The sequence below is a fragment of the Rhamphochromis sp. 'chilingali' genome (genome assembly GCF_963969265.1).
Source record: "Rhamphochromis sp. 'chilingali' genome assembly, chromosome: 19".
Lineage (NCBI taxonomy): Eukaryota > Metazoa > Chordata > Actinopteri > Cichliformes > Cichlidae > Rhamphochromis > Rhamphochromis sp. 'chilingali'.
Window position 1 is genome coordinate 6,281,023 of NC_137946.1, and position 21,071 is coordinate 6,302,093.

The 21,071-nt window shown below is 38.6% G+C and overlaps 1 protein-coding gene across 2 annotated transcripts; it reads right to left on the bottom strand.

The window, feature by feature from the left end:
• Window positions 1-89: 89 nt before the first annotated feature.
• On the bottom strand, window positions 90-21,020 carry crtam (cytotoxic and regulatory T cell molecule). 2 transcript variants are annotated; one of them, XM_080867101.1, is made up of 11 exons: window positions 20,790-21,020; window positions 8,294-8,356; window positions 5,108-5,248; window positions 4,821-4,973; window positions 4,550-4,669; window positions 3,639-3,794; window positions 2,928-3,188; window positions 1,838-1,903; window positions 1,578-1,724; window positions 1,308-1,394; window positions 90-972 (listed from the first exon to the last, which is right to left on the bottom strand). In XM_080867101.1, the coding sequence occupies exons 3-11, from the start codon at window positions 5,214-5,216 to the stop codon at window positions 815-817; spliced, it is 1,257 nt and encodes a 418-aa protein (XP_080723227.1). In that variant the 5' UTR covers window positions 5,217-5,248; window positions 8,294-8,356; window positions 20,790-21,020; the 3' UTR covers window positions 90-814. The 2 variants fall into 2 exon arrangements, with proteins under 2 accessions (XP_080723227.1, XP_080723228.1); XM_080867102.1 differs by lacking the exon at window positions 20,790-21,020 and having other exon boundaries at window positions 1,578-1,634; window positions 8,294-9,059.
• Window positions 21,021-21,071: the final 51 nt, after the last annotated feature.

Consider the following 21,071-nt stretch of genomic DNA (forward strand, 5'->3'; position numbering starts at 1 on the left):
TTCCCATAGCCTGTTATCTATGCTCAAAAACAATATATTATAGCAAAATATAATTTATTGCTACATGTTCAACCCAAACATACAAAATATATACATACAAGGCAACATATATGCTATATTCACACAGTATATATTACAGATATTATGTTGCCACATTTGATCCTGTGTAGACATTCAAACAGTTCATTAGGAACACCTGCAGACATGCTTATTCTTGCTGATGCTGGTCATCCGCCAGTCATATAGCAGCAGTGCTATCTACTATTGTAAATACAGGTCAGGTGCGTTACATATAATGTTCATATAAAACAAAAACATGGCATGACTGATGATGTAAGGGGGGGGGATTAACTTGTCGTCAATTGTTAGACTGAATGGACCTCGACAGTCCAGGTTATGTATCGGTATGGGGAAATGTTTTCCTTTGTCTGACCATGAGCATATGTTTATGAGATCTTCTACTGACCATTACACACAGGAAATCTAACCCTCATGAACATAACAGTGAGTTCAGTGGACTTCGGTAGCTGTAGCAATGTAACAGAATGAAAACAAGGATAAAAGTACAGTAGACAAATGATGTGATGAATAATGTCAACATAATGTAGATACTTTAAGTCGTTTTTTTCAACATCTTGTGGCATTCATGGCACCAAGAACTGATGCTGCTGAAGATCAAAGGTAGGTTCTACCTACCATAAGTAAGCACATATTCCTAACAATAATAAGTGAATGATTGCCCTGTATTCTGCCATGCAAGTGCAGAAAAAAATGGAAAATTGCTGATATCATGAAAACTGTGTTTTCAAGACAGTTATAGCGATGTCTCCTTCGCATCACATTTGGCTAAAGTTTGTGCTGTAGTTTGATGTTGAGAAGTTGTTGCTGTGATCACAGCTGTGTTTTGCACTGAAGTGATCGTCTTTGCTGGTTCTTCAACAACATACTGTGTGAAGGCTGTATTGAAGAGGCCTGTAACAATAAAGAATACCAATAAATATCCCATTTTCTCTTTTAAGATAGGATAAGGCAGTTTTTACAGTGTACTGGGCAAAATGTGTCAATGAAAGCACTCCCTGACCATTAACTGGGATTCAAAATATGTAAAGGTTAATTGGATTTTTGAGTTTGAGTTCCCTAAGTAAGTGAACTTTATCCTCTGGTTGACAAGTGTGCTGTTTCTCTAAGCTGCCAACATGACCCTAGTCATGTTTTAGCAAATGCTACATTTTATAATATTCACATTTAAACAGAAGGTATAATACAGTCATAGATGCGAACAACCATCTAATTAAAAGGTTTTGTACCTCTTCTCCGTTGTGCTTGTGAGGTCTTTTCTTCATGGCTTGATTTAGATTTACTGCTCTCCTCTGATGGATTAGAGTCTTCATTTTCTGTAACAATAAAAACTGTCAAATCTTTTGTAAGATAAATAAAAATACATTTAGATCACAATTCCTGAAAGTACAACACACTTGCTGCAAGAATGTATGATTTTTAGCCAGACTATAGTCAAGTAAAATTATAAATAACAGCAACTTTAGTCTGACATCAAACAGAAAACGTGACCTGCTTACCTCTTTTCCAGGCAATGTGTGCTCTCCTCAGCTTGATAGCAAAAAAAATGACGACCACTAGAAGGCCACAGATCAGGCATGTCACTAGCAAAACCAGCAATGATGAATTTTCTTGGTCTTTTCTATGCATGTTTAAGTCAAAATTCCCTGGAAATAGAGAAAACCCCGAACCTTAAGGATTTTAAAACACATGGTGTTCTCTGTGATTCTCAGAGAAGAGGAACTGTTATTTTAACTATTCAAGCTGAGTGTAAATGTACCTGTTGTGTTACTGTCCATGTTATCAATGGTGATGTTCTCTGTGGTTTCAGGGGAATATGTCCAGCCTTTAAAGGTGTAGTAAAGAAAAGAGGTACAATAATTAACACAGACTCTATGAAGCTACTACAGTCCAGGTCTATTATGTTTTTCAAATGGAACCATTTTTTTGTAGTTTTCCAGAGTAACCAATAGGTGGCATCAAACACACATATTTGAAGAACCTGTTGGGCCTACTGCCTCAATGGTGTCATTGCTTACCCTGTTTGAACACGATAGGACTTTTTTTAAAATTAATTTTTAGTGTTTGTTTTTTTTTTACAGTAATTTTCTGAATATATAAAGCTCAGGTAACATGCGAAAATGGAAGACAAATAACTGTTTTGCACACATTCTGCTTAAATTTTAATATTACACTGAATTTACTGTGTGAGTAAATTCACACATATATAGTGCATTTCTAACCAATTACATGTCAGTAGTGTTCAAGGTTTGAAACACTGAAGACAGAAGACGTAAACTGCTTTTTTTGGAGCATATCTGACGATCAGAGCAGATATGCTCTCGGAACAGTTTTTGTTTGCCCACAGAGCTGCAGCCTCCCAATCAGTGAATACATCTAACATGACAGAGTTTCATATAGCTCAAGCTCTCCATTGCAGGAAACACATCTGGTGTTATATCAACCACAGTAGTGGTTAAGAGACCTTTTAGACACTGTATGTGATCACTCTTGTTTCCACCCCATAGGCTCACAGTTAGTGTAATATGCTAAACACACAATACTAAGCAGTAACAAAGAGATGTATTGTAGGCTAATTTCTCCACTAAAGTTCACTTTCCTTTTTAGCAGATCGAGGGATTTAAGTTTCATTTAAAATATGATGTATGGCATAACTTAAAATGTAAAATGGGGTTTTATTCATTGTGAACTAAATAAAATGTATTTCTTTTTAAAACTTCCATTTCTCCACTACTTTCTTTTGTGTCCCTAAGCTCATCCTAAGGTGTGTTATCTAATATGAAACCTTATGTTTCTTGAAATCCACGGGGCATAAAAAACAAATAAAAATGCAGACAGTTTCCACTCACCACTAGTGCTGAGATGTGGGTCTGTAGGGCCTGTAACAGGGATCTGAGGAGATCTAGTGATAGACATCTCTGGGTCACTGGTGGAAGCCTGCAGACTGGAGGGAACCGTTGAGCTCTCTGATAAGGGCTTGTTCTCATTTCTTGTGGTGGAGTACACTGCTGTTCTATTATGTCTGATCCACATGGTTGTTGTCCCTGGCACTTTTGTTGATCCTTTAACAGTATGTGGACTGACTGTGGATGTGTGGTGGGATCCTTTTGCTGTGACAGAAATTGGACTTGTGTTACTACTGAGTAGAAACAACACTCAGTTCAGAGAAAGTTAAAATTCATGATGTCATGAAAACTATCTGCAAATCACACTTCATTTTTATTAGAATAGAGGAAACTAGATTTTTTTAACAACACAGAATGGGGAAATTACGTGGATTTGCCATTTTTTTTGTTTTTATTTTTGGTCAGACAGTTTCACAGTCTGGTTCTATGGACTGTTTTGTGGCGCAGTTCATGAGTTAAAAACCCCAGTGCTTTCCCTGTTCTGTGACGACACAACTACACAGTCACTGTTCCTCAAATTGAACATTTTATGTAGAAGTTATTCACTGTACACAAGTCATGGATAATAAAATGGATGATTTTACTCTTTTAATGTTTAAAACTGTTGCTATAATGTGGTGGTGTTGAAAAACTAAATGAATGAAATATACTCACAGCCTCGTCTAATTTTTACAAAGTTCATCAGATGTTTTGATTTCAATGCAGGGTGACGAACAAGACACTTCACAGTAACTCTTTTCTCTACTGAGAGAATTTCAATCATCCCAGTGGAGATGTATTTTTTAGCTTCCTGTTGGAATTGGTTACGAGCTGTAAAATGGGATAGATGTCATTAGCATCGATTGCATCAACTTACACCATCACAAATGCAACACTTGATCAAATCAACCCTTTGTAACGGAAACTACTCTTCTGTGGAATTCAAAATAAAATTCAAAATCCCCCTTGTTTAAAGTCTTTTTTTTAAAAAACATTTGAACGTTGTTCAGTCTCATCATAGTAGCAAAGATTCCAGAAAGTGTGGGTCATGCTATCATCATCACATGAGCCCACTCACTGGTTGCTGTCACTAATTTTAATACACCTACAAATGTCTAAATTCCGCAACGTAAGTGTTAACACCCATGTTAACCTAACCCTAACCCATCCATCCACTCTTAACTGCTGTGGTTTTAAGCACAGTAGTTAAGTTTTAGGAAGAATACATTGCATTTATTATCAAAAAGAATCAACCTTTCCTAGTATCAAATAAATTCACTTTTTGTGCTTATTCCTAGTTAACTGCTCTTAATTGAATTGAATTGAGTTCACAATATACATGTAACTTTTTTTATTTTTATCTATGTATAGAAATTAGCAAACATTTGTTTGCCAATTATGTATCATAAAACATTTTATGATACATAAATATGAGTAATCAGCAAGGGAATGATATCAAAATGGCATCCCCTTGTGTAGTCACCTCAATTCAGCTTTTTGGAAAATCCACTGGGAAAAATCCTGATTGAAGGGCAATTTTTCTAACTAACACCTCAAACTATCATTCTCACTTTCTTCCAACTTACCAAGAAATTCTGACCCATCGTCGATTTTCCAAGAAATCTGAGGAGCAAAGTGGTTCCCCACAGCAGTGCATTTTATGACAGTCTTTCCTTCATGCTTTGTTTTTGACATTTTGGGATAACCTTCAAAAGAATCACAAAAGACAAAGTTTTATGAAACAAGATCAACACAGTGGTAATTGTTTTGGTAATTAGTATAACTGTCAAAGTCTGATCCCATCGCTAGTAAAGATGTGAAAAGAAAGTAAAAAGAAAGACGTAAGATAATATTTACCCAACACTGTCACCTCCACTATCTTCTCTGTTATTTGGTCTCCATAATGAGAACATGTGTAATTGCCTCCATCGTTAAATTTGACGCTGGAAACACTGATGGAGAATTTTGACTCAGACAGTGTGTCGATTCTGTAGCGTTTGTCCTTTAAGGCTGGAAACAATTTATTTAAAGTTATTTAATGTTTGCCTTTCACCAAAGGTTGTTTGAATTTTGGCCCAAACATTTGCCACTTTTTAAGTTTTTGTTTTTACATTCATTACTGTGACTGAATATGCCATTTTCACCTTGATTGTGATTGAAGAACATAACAAATCCTTCAGGGTTTTTCCAGTCCACATTGGTCTTGTCAGCATTGGTAACAGGACAGCTTAAGCTGAGGTTCTCACCTTCCATGACCGTCACATGCTGCAATACTGCAAGTGAAACTGCAATAAAATAAAAGGAAGTTTGACGTTGTTAAAGTTTCTTTGAGAACGAAATGTGCATAACACATTTCCTAACATGGTAAAAACAAGTGAGCAACCATCTGCTGAAATTAAAAAGTCAGTGGCACACATACAGATGTCCAAGTTAAGTTTTAAACAGTTCAGTTAAACTTTTCACAGTCTGACTCATCTGCCACCACCTCTGCCACTGGCCTGTCACTGTGTATATATACAGTAGGTGTGTGGAGGAGGTGTGACAGGAAAAAAATGCTGTTCATTGCAGCTACAAAATAAGCAGCCCCCCTGTTATACATCTGATGCATTTCTGTTCTAACAGGAAGTAATGTGGTCAGTGCTTTCAAGGTGAAAGAGAAAGTAGGGCGGGTGTGAGGAAAAAATATATATTTGCTGTAGGTTGTTCATGGGGCCTTTGGGGGCTTTTTCTTTTCTGTGGGTTTCAAATAACACACGGAAAACACATTTGTTGGGGGCACACTGACACCACTGCAGAGGTCATAAAGCTATTTTTGCAGTTTGTGTGCTAGTCATGCCATTACATCAACTGACAACCACCAATATTTGTATTGATGACTTTTCATCAGTACAGTCATTTTTATGTCCCTCAAGGCTTTGGTTGTCTCTGTTTCTTTTTTAATTTTATTTGTATTGCCTGATCAATACAGAAAATGTAATTTCTCAGTAAGTTCTTAATGCTAACTAAAATATATACATTGTATACTGTGTATGTTACGTTGTTTGCTCTTATGCAAAGCTAAAGCCAGTCTCCTTTGTCTATTTTGTCTCATTATAAGGTTTTCATCTGTATCATTCCATTACTGACAACTATTAAAGGGCCAGTCTACATATATACTCTATGTCATAGAAGAAACTGTCCTAAAGAACTTTCATTTTATGTCAGTCATTTAACAGAGTTGAGAAGTTGTGAACTGGTTCAACATACAACCCCAGTTCCAACAATGCCAGGGTACTGTAACATGTAAATAAAACACAATGCAACAATTTGACGCCACAAACCCTCATCTTATTTACAACAGAACAAAAACAATAACATATTAAAACTGAGAAAATCTATCATTTTAATAAAAAAAAAAATACAACTCTCTTAAGAGCTGTCCATAAACATAGGAGGACTTAAGGGAGCAGTTACTGGACTTTGGGGGAGGAATGTTATCCTGTTCTTTTATGACAGGATTATAGCTACTCCTGGGACTTCTTTGTTGTATTTTTTGTTTCACGATATGCTACATGTTCTCAACAGGTGAAAGGTCAGGATCCTGGTAGGCCAGTTCACCCAGACCTCCTCCTATCAAGCCAAGCTGTTTTACATGCTTTTAATAGCACTAATGGTGTCTTACCAGATGTGCTACGCATAGAGACTAATGTATTGCACGATAGAGCTTTAACCTGCATTTATGGCAAACACAAACACAGTGATAGGAAGTGTTCCTAAGTAATGTTGCTCCCATCAAATTCAAAATGAGCTTATTATTTTTATGAAATTGTACAAAGTTTCAGTATAAACAATTGATATGTTTTCTATGTTCTACTGTGCATACAATATGGGTTTAGCAGATTTCCAAATTACTGCATTCAGTTTATATTTACAATTTATGCAGCATCCCAACTTTCTAGGTTCAGTTGATGTGAACATGAGCAAACAGAAATCCAAATGCAAATTCCTCTAATGCATAACTAATGAAACAGAGTCTTTTACTGAAAATTGAAGCACTTTCTGTGTGAAATATGAGAGCTTGTAATTGTACCATAATTTTCTCTATATAATAAATCATCTAAATGTAAAAGATCACAAACAGCCTCAGAAGGAAGTTGTTTACTCCAAGGCATAGTCATCCTCACTGTGTTCATCTGCTTTTTCCAGTCATGTAGGTTACGATCCTATTTCAGCACTTATCAGATCGAACACTGCCAAAGAGTGTAAAAAGTCAAACACTCACCCTCAATGTACAGCACAAAGACGCTAAGCACAAGTTTTAGTTCCATCTCTGTCACGAAGAAACACACTGACTCTGGTGCACTTCCTCATCACTCATCTATATGTACTCTACTACGGGACCTTCCATGACATCACAGCTCTGTGGTTTCCCCTAACTTTTTGATTTGAGAGATTCTCATGTGACTCCTTACAGTAGAAGTGGAAGCTGACCATGATTGCATTTTATTCCTGTTTGTAGTTTTGCTGCCAAACATGAGTTGAATGTTGAATTTACAACTATCTATCTTGTGGATGGCTGTGGTTCATCAGAGCATGAATGTTACATAGAAAGTGTGAAAATGACATGTTGTAAAAAGTGCTTTGAGTATTTAAATAGAGTAGAAGAGCACTATATAAGGATCAGTCCAGTTACCATTTATAGTAAAAGACCTGAGACAAAATTATCCTTCCTTATTTTCCAAAATTATGTTAATTCTGGAATTAGTAACTCTGGAAACAGTAGAGATGCTTTATCAACCAAGTAGCCAGCTAGTACCTATCATTAGTAACTGTGGTTTGAACACAGTTACTAAACTTCAGGTTGAATTGCCACTGCAGTTTTAACTCACACATCAACAAGATTAACAACTTGCCACCAATCTGTGGCTTACTAAGAGGAAATGGCTACTTTCTAAAGCAAAAGATGTTTGAGTTGGAAACTTGTGTCAGGTGGGTACCGAGGGGAAAATGAAAGCCATAGCCCTCATGGTTTTATGATGTTTTCCACTGTAGACTCGACACAAACATTTACTGAATTTAGTCAGATCAAAAATGTGGTATTGCAGTAATTAGGTGCCATTACAGTCTCCAGAAGAAAATGGAAGAATAATTTAAAAGCAAATGCAGAAACATACTTGTACTCACTAACTATATATAGAAGTGGAAACAAACCTGTGTGAATTTCTTTTGGGGAGGTTTTACTATGTGTCATATAAGTCAGGTTGCTTAAAATGTTATATCAAGCAGTAACTTAAAACATTTATCACATTCTGTTCACTTGTATGTGAACACAGAAATTAAATGCCTCTTACCCACTCTTAAAAGAACAACAGGAGAGGAATGGTCTTAGGGTCAGTCATCAAGTATGTTAAATCCTGAAAGACAAAAAAGTTAACTGGATAGAACACATAATTTACAAATCATTCACTCTGTAAAACTCAGCATGGGGTTCAGTGTTGCCTAAATATCCTCATTAACTTAACAACAGTGTAGCGACATAGAGGGGTTCACGGTTCACAGTCATACTAGGTTAACTGGTGATTCTAAATTGAATGCAGGTGTAAATACTGTAAATGGGAAATGGACTGGATTTATTTGGGCTCGGAAAAGGGTGGAGTCCCCACTCTGGGTCAGGACACCCTGGAGAGATTATATCTCTCGGGTGGCCTGGGAATGCCTTCTTGTTTCCCCGGACAAGCTGGAGGAAGTGGCTGGGGAGAGGGAGGTCTAGGCTTGTTTGCTTGGGCTACTGCCCCCGCGACCCGGCCCCAGATAATCGGAAGAAGATGGACAAAAGACTTTTTCTTTTGGGTGGTAAATGTACTGGTTCTTTTCTACTCTGACCAGACAAAGTGCTTTACACAGCTTGGCTAATTCACTCTTTCACACCCACTGGCACAAGCACTTTTCTCTAAGTGCCTTCTAACATCGACATGCATTCATACTCCAATGGATGCATCTGACAGCAATTTGGGGCTAGTTTCTTGGCCCACAGTATCTTGCCCGAGAACAGGCATGGCAGTAATCAGGCCTGGATGTGGCTAGAGAAATTGAACTCAGGTTTCCAAAGATGTGATGCCCCACAGTTTTTTTTTTTTATGTTATAATGGGGGCGCGCAATCATTTTTTTTTACACAGGGTCATGTAAGTTTGGATTTTTTTCCCCCTTAATAATAAACACCTTCATTTTGAAACTACATTTTGTGTTTATTTGTGTTATCTTTGTCTCATATTTAAATTTGTTTGGTGAGAAACATACAAAAAAATAGGAAATCAGGAAGGTGCCATACACCTTTTCACACCACTGTATATAGAAAAAGCACAGAAAAAAGTGCTTGTTTGAATAGCTGAATTAGGTAAGTTGTATAAAGTAGTGTGCACAGGTGCCCCATTTACCAATAGAGCAGGGTTTTCAGTTATTAAAGCCAGACATGAAACCAGACAGACCTACAAACAAGCAGCAACTAAAGGTGGCCTAGTAGAGTATCTCAAGAGAGGAAATGCAGCAGTCGTTATCTGCCAAAGATCGTTATCTAAGTATCAAGCAGAATCCTTACACTGAAAAAGGTGTTAGTTTGTCCTTTTAATTTGGAGTCACTGAAAATGGAAGACTATTTATAAAAATGCCTGCATTTCCTGAACAGTTAATGCATTACTTTTGTTAAACATATAGAATCAAAGCTTAAAGCGTGTATTTCAATCATATCTTGTCATCAGATCCTGCTGACTTAAGGATGCCTGTAAGTTTTCACATGTCACATATGATTCATTAAATTTGACTGATTTTCTGTTTCTGTATGGGTTTAAACTAATAAAAGATCTATGGTGTGCATATAAATATAAAGTTAAAGTATTTGTATGTTATTAAAATACATTTTTCATTGCAATGAATTGGTGTGATTAAACATAATGTTTGTTGAAAATTGAAAAAGCATTAAAATTTTGCATCATAGAATATTTGCATCGAATTTTTGACAAATACGAATTTTAGAGCATCCAATTTGTCTTTCTTTTTTTTTTATTCCACTATTTCTGTTTCATTTGCATGATCTTCATGTGAGTATGTAACTTTCAACCATGCACAAGAAAAAAAATGTATGGTGTCCACTAGGGGTTTTTGTTTTATGGAAAAAGTAGGATGAGGTGGAGAAACTGTGATGCCCTATCTAATGTAACCTTATTTGTGAGGTCAACTATAATACCTGGTGAACAAGGCAAAAGCAGACAGCAACCACTTTGCATAAGTAGAAACTTCTTCAAGAATACTGGTCCATGTTTTCCAGGAATTTAACATTTAAAATATATATGTTTCACTAGAATTTTACACTGTCAATTTAGAGTTTGTGGTTTTGTCCTTAAATTAAATTGTGCGATTGATCTTTCTGAGTTAAATTCGGTAATCATTTCAAACCATCGACATGTCTATTCGATTCCATTCCTATAAGACTGTTCAAAGAAGTCTTACCAATAATTATTGCTTCAGTCTTGCTTCAGATATGATCGGCCTATCTCTATTAATGGGCCTCAGTGCAGCATTCAGTACTGTTAGCCATAGTATTCTATTACAGAGATTAGACCATGCCATAGACATTAAAGGTAATGCAACACAGTGGTTTAAAACAAATCCATCTTATAGACCCACAAAGCAAACTGGAGCTGGCTTTGTCCTTGTATTTTGTTTTTATTTTTATTTTTTTCTCTGTGGGCAGGTGTGCTAGGGGTGGAGCTACTGCAAGTGAGGTGCTCACCTAGCTGTGTGGGATCACTCTCATTAAGATGGCAGCTGGCACAGCAGTTCTCCGCCTGATCACTACAACCTCCATGATAACACTGTCTCATTTTCATGCCTAAACTAGTTTTTCTTTGTGAGTTTTCCAGTCATTTGATCCCCTCAGTTCCTGCATGCATTTTTGGATTTATACAGGAACCACTCAGACCCATAGATGCTGTTAGTTCTTTCTTTCTATTGCAATGTTATTCCTGTGATTTCCTTAGAGCACCCACAGCAAAGATTACATATTTTTATATTGGATTAATTTTGCTACTTTCTTTTTAATGCTATTATGCACATTATGCTATCATAAAATCTTGTAATGTAACTTTAGCTTTGTCCCAAAACCTAGACTGCATCCTTCAGAGGCTGCATTTGTAGACCGATTACATCACAGCCAGGCGATGAAGGTTCTCCCAATTCTAAGGCTGCTCCAAACGCGGCTGACAAATGCGTCCTTCATTTCATTTCAATTTGAAGGATGTGTCAGGTGTATCCTTCATGGCCCAACCTTTCCCGGAATTCATAGCTTGGCCCAGCCAATTCCAGTTTCCAACATGGCAGCATCTACTTAGTTTTAATATTATTCTTTCTGGGTCACAAAATAAACTTTCAAGATATTTTCAGCCGAAAATGTAGCTGTGTGAACTTCAAATATCTGCTCGGTTTATCAAGACATCACATATTTGCAAAAGTGCTCCGACATTTTCGGAGACGTATGTTACCCACCAGTTTGAAGTTTTGCGAGATCTCGCAAACATTTTGTGAGATCTCGAATGCATTTTTTTTTCTCCAATGTTCTTTGTGGGGCTCCATACAGAATAGACAAGCCTGCATGAAATCTACTTCATTAAGTAAAAACGATAAAAATCCCTCAGATGGCTCAAATCCAAGAACATCAGACACTTACCTATTCAATTATCCCAGCAATCACCTTAGAGGTGACAATGGCTGTCATTGTTGAAAATTCAAGGAAATCAACAGATTCCCATTGAAATAAATATTCCAAAATGAACTTATATTAGTGTTTGCTGTTAACCCTCTCAGGCTCAAATTAAACTTTTTGTTGCTAATGCACAATCAAGTCCTGCAGTGGTACTTCTGAGTAAAAAAAACTCATAAAACATGTATCTGAGGTAATCAGGTTGTTAGTTTTTAACTGTTGCAAATCTGCAACGCCTGCCTCGAGAGGGTTAAAACAGAAAATAGAAATAAAAAATCTAACACTACTACTTACAGAATTTTTCCAATATGGAATGGCTTGTTTGCATTAAAGGCCTTTATCAGCCCCTGCTGGAATAATACATCTTGTGAGCTTTTTAACTGTGTCAGAACATTCCTGTCCAAAGGGGCAGCAGTTGGAATTGATCTTGGGACCACCTACTTCTGTGCTGGTGTATTCCAACATGGCAGAGTTGAAATCCTTGACAATGATCAGAGCAACAAGACTACATACAGCTATGTGGCCTTTACAGATACTGAGAGGCTGATTGAAGATGGTCTTTGGTAAGGTCACATCAAGGTGGATTTATATGGATTTTGAATTATTAATTCTTCCAAATGACAAAGATGAAGGAGATTGCTATCCAGAGTACATCAAAGTGTCTACTTAAAACAGTTTTTTCTCTTTTTTTTTAAGTCTGTGTCAATTGCTGTAATGTTGTGCACAATACCTGAATACTGTAAGGACTCTCAACGTCAAGCAACAAAAGATGATGGAACTATGTTTGACCTAAATGTTTAGAGAACAATGGCTGTGTCCCAATTCAGGGTCTGCACGCTTGAAGTACGCATTTTAAGTGCGGTTACGTCACCGCCACGTGACGACGGCTGTCCCAATTCGAAGTGTACTTCAAATGCATACTTCAAATGCATACTCCAAATGCGCCGTCGATTTCCCCAAATATCAAGCGTGGTCCGGTGCACGCTTCATGGTCCCATATATCCCACAATTCATAGCGCGGCGATGGGTGTGGATAATTTTGCCGCAAAATACAGCAGAAGGGAGCGGCCGAAGAGGTTTTTCTTGTTTTTTTTTTCTAAACTTTATTGAAATTATAAAGCGAACAGTCAGTCATTCCAGTTCAGTTTGTACAGTAGACATACAAGGCAAATAAGAGTAACAATATACAGTACAATGAAATAAGAAGGATAAATAAATAAAGGATAGAAAAGAAAAAAAGAGGGGAGGAATGTGACAGACTTCATAACAACTTTGTACTTGAAAGTTGTGACAGCTCATTCGTTAAACATTTCTGAATGAATTTCAATCAATGATAAACCTTTTATATTGGAAGTTAATTTAAGAGAATTTAAGTAATATTCAATTTCAATCAAAAACAAATTAAATGATGGGGTTGAGTTTTGAAACTGACATGTATGTGGAATTTCCCTAATAAGATGGAGCGGCCGAAGAGTGAACTGTCAAAAGTACTGAATATGACGTCACCCATTTATGTGCGAATGCTTAATAATTAAAGTCAGTCATATATCCACAAACACAACAAGCTGAAAGTCAGTGACTCTACATATATATATATATATATATATATATATATATATATATATATATATATATATATATATATATATATATCTCATAATAATCTGACAATACTATAATATTGGCCATATTATATTTACATTGCCACAGTGAGTTGACTTTAGTCTCATGAACAACATTAACTAATTGTTATTTACTAACTAATCTTAAATGACTGTTCAGCACAGAAATGAAGCCCAACAATCATGTTTTACAGTCCCGTGGTCTCAGCCTCAGATACTCAACTAAAGTGATGTCATGACAAAAATGAATGACCAACAAAACATTTTTCTCCTTCATTTCTGTCAAACAAAGCTGTATGTAACGTGTCTCGCGGTTCGTATCATGGTTGCTAGGCAACCTGAACAGCGCGACGAAGCGTCCCATTTCACAGGCCTCTCACTTCCGCACTTCTCGTACTTATAGTACGCACCGTACGTAGTACGTGTAGTGCGCGTACTTCAAGCGTGCAGTCTCTTACTTGGGAAACAGCCAGTGTCTGTAAGTTCAGTCTGTGTTATGTTTCCTGTTTTACTTTGAAAGACCGTGTCTCATGTAAATGCGTCTGGTTTTGCTTCCTTTGTCTCGTTAGGCCTGATTTGCCCCAGCTGTTTTTCCCTCCTGTTGCCCATTCCCTGATTGCTCCCTCTATGTATTTAAGCCCTGTGTTTCAGTTTGTTGGTGTTGTGCTCTACCCTCATCTTCCTGTGTGTTCTGGCTGCATAAGCTTATTTTGTATTCCTAGTTTTGTTTCCCTTTTGAATTCAGCATTAAAGCTGTTTTGAGTTCACATTTCGTTTCCGTGAGTCTACATTTTGGGTCCACCATTCCTGCCTGCACACAGCCGTCACATGACAGAAGATCACAACCAGAACATGGACCCCGCAAACCTTTTCACTTCGGAGTCAGGCGCTGAGATGGAAAGGCTGGTTAAATTGCTGGACCGCATATCCCAGTCCGACAGCCTACGGGCTATGTCTGTGGGACTGAGCACAGTGGAAACAATGGTGAAAACCAGCTCCCGGCTTCAGCAGTTTGCTTCGGATGCCAATCTGGGCAGCACCATCACTGCATGGAGGGAGTAGGTCAGGGCACGTGAGCTTGCCCTCTCTCACCACGCCAATGCAGCAGCGGTCTGAGCTCGCTGTAAAGCAGCTTCCGCAGTGGTCACCACAACGGGACAGTTTCCGCACCGCTGCCACGGACTTCCTCTCCCTCCCCACGCCAGTGGGGATCTCGTTCGCCTGGCTTTTTCCTAGCGGCTATGTGGTCGGAGGATCAGGAGGAGGTCTCCATTTCTTCACTGGTTCCTGTTCCTTCATCCCGTAGGAAACGGCGCAGGCGCCATTGTCACTCCTCTCCTCATTCATCTGTTCTGCAACCTGGTCCTGCTGGAGGACCCGAGGGGCCCGTCCATCCATCTGTTCCTGCTGGGGGTTCTGGAGAACCGCTCCAGCTGTCTTCCGTCTCCGCTGGAGGACCCGAGGGGCCCGTTCAGCCACCTGTTCCTGCTGGAGAGTCCGAGGGCCCCGTCCGGCCTTGGTCTGTTGTTCCTGCTGGGGGTTCTGGACTACTCCAGCCGTCTCCTGTCTCCACTGGAGGGTCCGAGAGACCTGTATAGCCTTTGTCGCCTGCAGCGCTACCATTTGCGGCTTCCACGCCGTCGCCTGCAGCGCCACCATCTGTTTCGTTGCCTGCGGTTGCCATGCTGCCATCTGGTCCTGCTTCGTCTCTGCCTGAGGCCTTTGCACGGGCTGGTTTCACTTTGTCTACGCCGGAGGTCTCCGCACCGTCTGTCCCCGCACCGTCTGTCCCTGCTCGTCCTCGCCCTGTCTGGCCACTTTCCAGGCCGTTGGCTGGACATCATCGCTGTCGCGGCCAGCTGTGTCGCCGCCGCTGCTCTCTGCATGGCCGGCCTCCGGACCTCCTTCGCTTGCCTCGCTGCCGTTGCTTTTCGCACGGTCGGCTTCCTGAACTGCCCAGGTTTGGACTTTTGTGCTGTCAACCTCCAGGCTGGCCCCTGAATTTTTTTGGAACTGTTTTCCTGACCGCCTGCACCTTTTGGCAACCTTTTCTTGTTTGGTTGTTTAGAGTTGTTTTCTGGGCTCCAGTATTTGCTGTTTTTGATTTATAGCACCTTGTGTTTAATTTGTTTAGTTTCCGTGAGTCTGCATTTTGGGTCCACCATTTCTGCCTGCACACAGCCATCACATGACACTCGGCAGATGGAAATGGGGTAAACTAAAACAGTAAAGTTATCTTCAAATAAATATTTCTGCCAATATTAGTAGTTCTCATCATGTTGCTTAGTGTTCATGGGGTATTCTTTCTCATAAGCTTAATTCCAATTACTAACTTAATGTTGTAAGATTGGCATGCAACGTAATAATGACAGCTTTGACTGGGAGCTGCAATCATAGAGAAACTTGCATATGTTAGTTTGGGAAGGGTGGATGGAGTGGGGATGGAGAGAGGAGGTCCAGCCTTTATTTTCCAAAACCAAACCTGACTGTTTCAAACTGACAGCGTGAGGTGTTCTGCAGTAAACTGGACTGACAAAAAGACTTGAGGCCCTGGCACACTTTCTTGTAAGTTAAATGTGTGTTTGTAAGCTAATCAGTTGTTAACATTCCTAGCTAGCTAAGAATGATCAGGGAAAGCCATGTTTGGCAGCTATACCGTGCACATGAATGGATTTACCTTGACTAAAGAAATCACTCTGAGGTTGTATGTTCATTAAAGTCAGTGATGTAGTTTGGACATTAGAAGTGAGAATTAGAGCCAATAGCAGATGGAAATGCACTGTTATTTATATATAGTCCTTTGACTTTTTACACCACTTTATTCTGAATGCAGGGTCAACTTAGAGTTCAGTATCTTGGCCAGGTCATTGTGGATGATTGGGGTCCTGAACACTTCAGGGAGAGCAGTGTTTACATCCATCACACCTCCAGCAGGACTGGAGGTGTGGGGACATTGTACATGGATAGCAACTGAAAGTTCTTTCCTCCAGTGGCACTGAGGGTAAAGAGCTGATGTAAAACCTGTGATGCAGTGGGTAAGACTGTCAATGTCCTCCCCATGTGGACTGCAGTCTGTGGTTTCAAAGGGGTTCTTTAGCCTCTGTTTGGAGGGGGTGGCCCAAGATAAGATTCATGCTGAGTTTCTCAAGTCTTTGGATGTTGTGGGGGTACAGGGTGCGCCAAGGTACTGGAGGAGAGTGTTAGCATTCTAAAAATGTTTTGTTGGTGGTAGATACTATGAGGAAAGGGCTCACTGATTTGATTATCAGGTTGTTCATTTTTGTCTTTTGAACTTTGATGTTGTGTTTTGCACCTCAAGGTTACACAGTGTACTTCATTTACTGGCATTTATATTAAGCTTTTATATCAGACCAGGAGCAATTTGGAGTTCACTACTGTGCTCAAGAACAAACTAAATGCAGCTGTTGAATCCAATCCTCTTTCTCAGTTCTTATTTTTCAGTTTCGCCATTTCTTTCCTCAAATCCTCTCCTTGCACCAGAGATCTCAGTGGAGGTTGAGACATGAGGTGAGACGAGTTGAGGCTACTTTAAATGAAATAAAATTATTAAATTAAATTCACAGCATAGTAAACACACAAAGAGCAAATAACTTTTCTTTGAACTTGTACTTGTTGATATCAAAAATAAGCTCAGGTGCATCTTGTGTATTCTGAGCAGGCTCGTGTTGGTTTCATCGTGTTATTAGCAGCAACTGTGACCTGTTTTGTTTAACTGCATGTAAGTAATCACATCTGTGCTGTACTTGACTCTAATCTGGCCAACTGTGGTTAGTTTTATGCATCACCTTTTTTTTTTTTTTTTTGTGTGTTTTTTGTTTTTTGTTTTTTTGTTTTTTTTGTTTGTGTTTTTTTTTATTGATTATTTTAAATTGAGTTTAAATTGTTTTTATTTTACTGTTTTATTATTTTATTATTCTATTACAAATTAAGTATATTAATTGTCAATGGAAAATTGTACTTAGTAGTCAGTATAGTCTTTTAATGATATAAGTTTGCATATGGTAGAATACTGCATGTAATCATTTGTGTGTAGAAGTATATAGTTGGTGGCATATTGAAAGAATGTCTCATCCTAGGAGGTCTGTAACATTCTAGGGTGTTCAACCCCACATCCTAGCATGAGAGAGGTCGTACCTTGTCTTATTGTTTTACGGTAGGATTAACGTAGCTATGTCAGTTTTAGTTTAAGTGCTTTTTTTTTACATATAGATGAACTGTTGGATTTTCCAGACCAGCAGGTTAAGGGAAGTTGTTTATGGGGCCACACACACACACACACACACACACACACACACACACACACACACACACCTCCACATTCCAATGTAAGGAACAAACGCTCACTGAAGTATAAATAAAGACCGGGGCAGTTTCTCAGTGCTGGAGGCTGCCTTTGCTAGCAAGAAGTTCTGTGTGTTTCTCTTCTCTGAGTCTTTACTGAAGAAGTGTTTTAGAGTATATTTCTTAACATTATTATAAATTACTAATATACTCTTCTAATATGGATTTTATCTATGTATGGATGTGCACTCACTGCTGCTTTGTTAGGTACATCTTTTCAACTGCTTATTAATGTTAATATCTAATCTATATCATATTCGTATCAGCCAGTCACACGGCAGCACCTCAGTATATTTAAGCATATAGACACATTAGTTAAACCAAGCATTATAATCTGGAAGAAAGGTTATACTGAGTGACTTTGAACATGGCAGTTGCAGGTGGTGATTTGGAATTTTTCCACACAATCATCTCGAGGGTTTACAAAGAATTGTGTGAAATATCCAGTGAGTGGCAATAAAATGCCTTGTTGATTTCAGAGGTCATAAGAGAATAACTGGACTTGCTTCGAGCTGATGGAGAAAGCAATAGTAACCGAAATGGACCGAAAATGAAGCTTAAAACATGAGCTGCAGCTGCTGAAAACCACACTGTTGGCCACTCCTGTCAACTAAGAACAGGAAACTGAGGCTACATTTAGCATAGGCTCACCAAAACGGGACAGTGGTAGGTATAAAACACCTTGTCTTAGCTGATGAGTCTCAATTTCTGCTGCAACATTTACATGATCAGGTCAGAATTCAGCATAGATATGCCTTGTATCAACATTTCAGGCTGCAGGTGGTGTAATCGTATCTGATTTTCATTTCCTTTTTACAACAGCCTACCGAGGGTTTGTTGCTCACTGTGTCGATGCACAGTAATATACCCCACATGAATATAGTCTAAAGTTTTGAAGGAACCTTGTTGAATCTGTTAGTACAAATTAAGGCGGTCTGGAAGGCACTAGCAAGGGGTACCTAATAAAGTGTCCAGTGAGCATACACTTTTTTAGCCAAACCACTAAGTTTACTTGTTAAAATGCCGATGTTAAGTTTCAAAGCTAAAACAGCACTTACACATCAGCTGCTTTGTGAAATAAATCTATCTTCCATCTTTCATTGCTTGTTGCTGGATTGTCTGCTCATCTCCCCTTGTGTTTGTGAGTCTCAGGTGCCTCATGGTCTGGGTTTCAGGTCTTTATGTTCCATGTACTTATGTTTAGTTGTTTCCCAGTTCAGGTTTTGATAGTTTAGTCTTTGTCTCCCTTTGCTTTTTCGTTTGTGTTTTGTTCTGCCACAAATAAAGGCACGTTTTCAGTTTAAGTTCTGTTCCAGTGTTTGCATTTGGGTCCTCTCATTCTTTCCACTTCATGACAATTAAATACAATAACCATTTTGTAAAGTGAAAGTAAAATGTGTACAAGCTGTGCAAAAAAAAAAAAAAGACATTCATACTTTAACAAGTCAGACTTAAGTTCCCTACGAAGAAATCGGAGACAAATGAAACACTATATTAAAACATAACAGACCGGTCCAGTGAATTAAGACGTTCAGTGTAAGGCCTGATTCTAATGGAATTCATTCTCTTCATTCTCCAGTGCTGGTGCAAAAATTAAGAATTTGGCAAAGTAAACCATTGAACATGGGGGGTTCACTAACCCCTAACCCTAACCCTTCCTACTTTGAATTCATTTTTGTGTGATTTGGTGTTTATGCAGTATCTCAGAATGAAAAAAATAACTGTAAATTCAGACATGTCAGATTATGCTGAAAATAATTTTACCAAACAAGGGAAAGTAAATAGTTTTTAAAGGTAAAATGAAAAGTAGTCAAAAATGGCCAGTCGTACCCTGGGCTCCACTACCTTTGCATTGGTGAAAAATGTGCTGATGACAGTGCAGATTTATGACACTTTATGTAAATTTAAGTATGTAACCATCTGATTTTTTCTAATGAAAAATAGTGTGAAGCTGAAATTAGACTTGTATTTCTAACTGACTGACCTCGTGTTGTGTAGCTGTCTGTAATATACTTATTGGGGTATACATTTTTAGGCAAGGCAAGGCAAGTTTATTTATATAGCACAATTCAACAACAAGGTAATTCAAAGTGCTTTACAGAGACATTAAAAAACAAAAACAAATAAAAAGCATGATTTAAAATTGATTAAAAAAAACACTAGATAAAATCAGTAGTTAAAATGTAAGTTTTGAAATTTAAGCTTACAAGTGTGGATTTGGTGTTTTATTCAAATGCAGCTGGGAATAGGGGAGTCTTCAACCTGGATTTAAATAAACTGAGTGTTTCAGCTGATCTGAGGCTTTCTGGGAGTTTGTTCCAGATATATGGAGCATAAAAGCTGAATGCAGCTTCTCCATGTCTGGTTCTGACTCTGGGAACTGATAAAAAACCAGATCCAGATGACCTGAGGGATCTGGAAAGTTCATACTGGGTCAGGAGGTCACTGATGTATTTTGGTCCTAAACCATTCAGAGCTTTATAGACCAGCATCAGAACTTTAAAGTCTATCCTCTGACGGTCAGGCAGCCGGTGTGAAGACCTCAGGTGGTCCACTTCTTTGGTCTTAGTGAGGACTCGAGCAGCAGAATTCTGAATGAGCTGTAGTTGTCTGACTGATTTTTTGGTTAGACCTGTAAAGATGCTGTTACAGTAATCAAGCCTACTAAAGATGAATGCATGGACTAGTTTTTCCAGGTCCTGTTGAGACATCAGAGCTTTTATCCTTGATATATTCTTGAGGTGATAGTAAGCTGATTTTGTTATTGTCTTAATGTGTTTTTCTAAGTTTAGGTCTGCATCCATCACTACACCCAAATTTCTCGCCTGTTTTGTGGTTTTTAGGTGTATAGATTGAAGTTCTCTGGTGACCTGTAATCGTTTTTCTTTGGCACCAAAGACTATTACTTCAGTTTTTTTTTATGTAACATAAACGTTTAATTATGTGGTCTAAAGAAAATGAGAAAGTTACATACAGTGTTTATTGATGCATTTGATGTATTTCAACCATATTAAATACATAGTACAAAATGTAATGCCTGCTTATGTGTAAAACAATGGCCATTATCTTACCGTGCCATTACACAAGTAAATAACATAGCTCTTTCCTACTTTTTGCGCCCCCTTCTCTTATGGGTTTTGCTCACGGCCTTCTGGGAGCCTTTTCTGTGGCCCGGGGTTAATTTTGCCGGCTCAGGCAGTTTCTCCGTCGCGTTGACTAAATCCCCAACACAGCACAGCTCAAAATACCGCCTCCTGCACAATCTCCTATTTATAGCATGTCTATGTAAATCTAAGCGTGCCGATCCTTCTTTAGGATTGGGCCATTGCTCATCCGAGGACCTGCATTGGTAAAGGATGTGGTGTGCCATTGGTTCGTGGAGTTCAGTTCCT

Coding starts and splice junctions, on each gene's coding strand:
- crtam (XM_080867101.1), bottom strand. CDS start 5,216: ATGGAAGGTGAGAACCTCAGCTTAAGCTGTCCTGTTACCAATGCTGAC. Junction 1,904..2,927: donor CCCACATCTCAGCACTAGTG/GTGAGTGGAAAC, acceptor ACACCTTTAAAG/GCTGGACATATTCCCCTGAA. Junction 1,725..1,837: donor CATGGACAGTAACACAACAG/GTACATTTACAC, acceptor CTCTATTTCCAG/GGAATTTTGACTTAAACATG.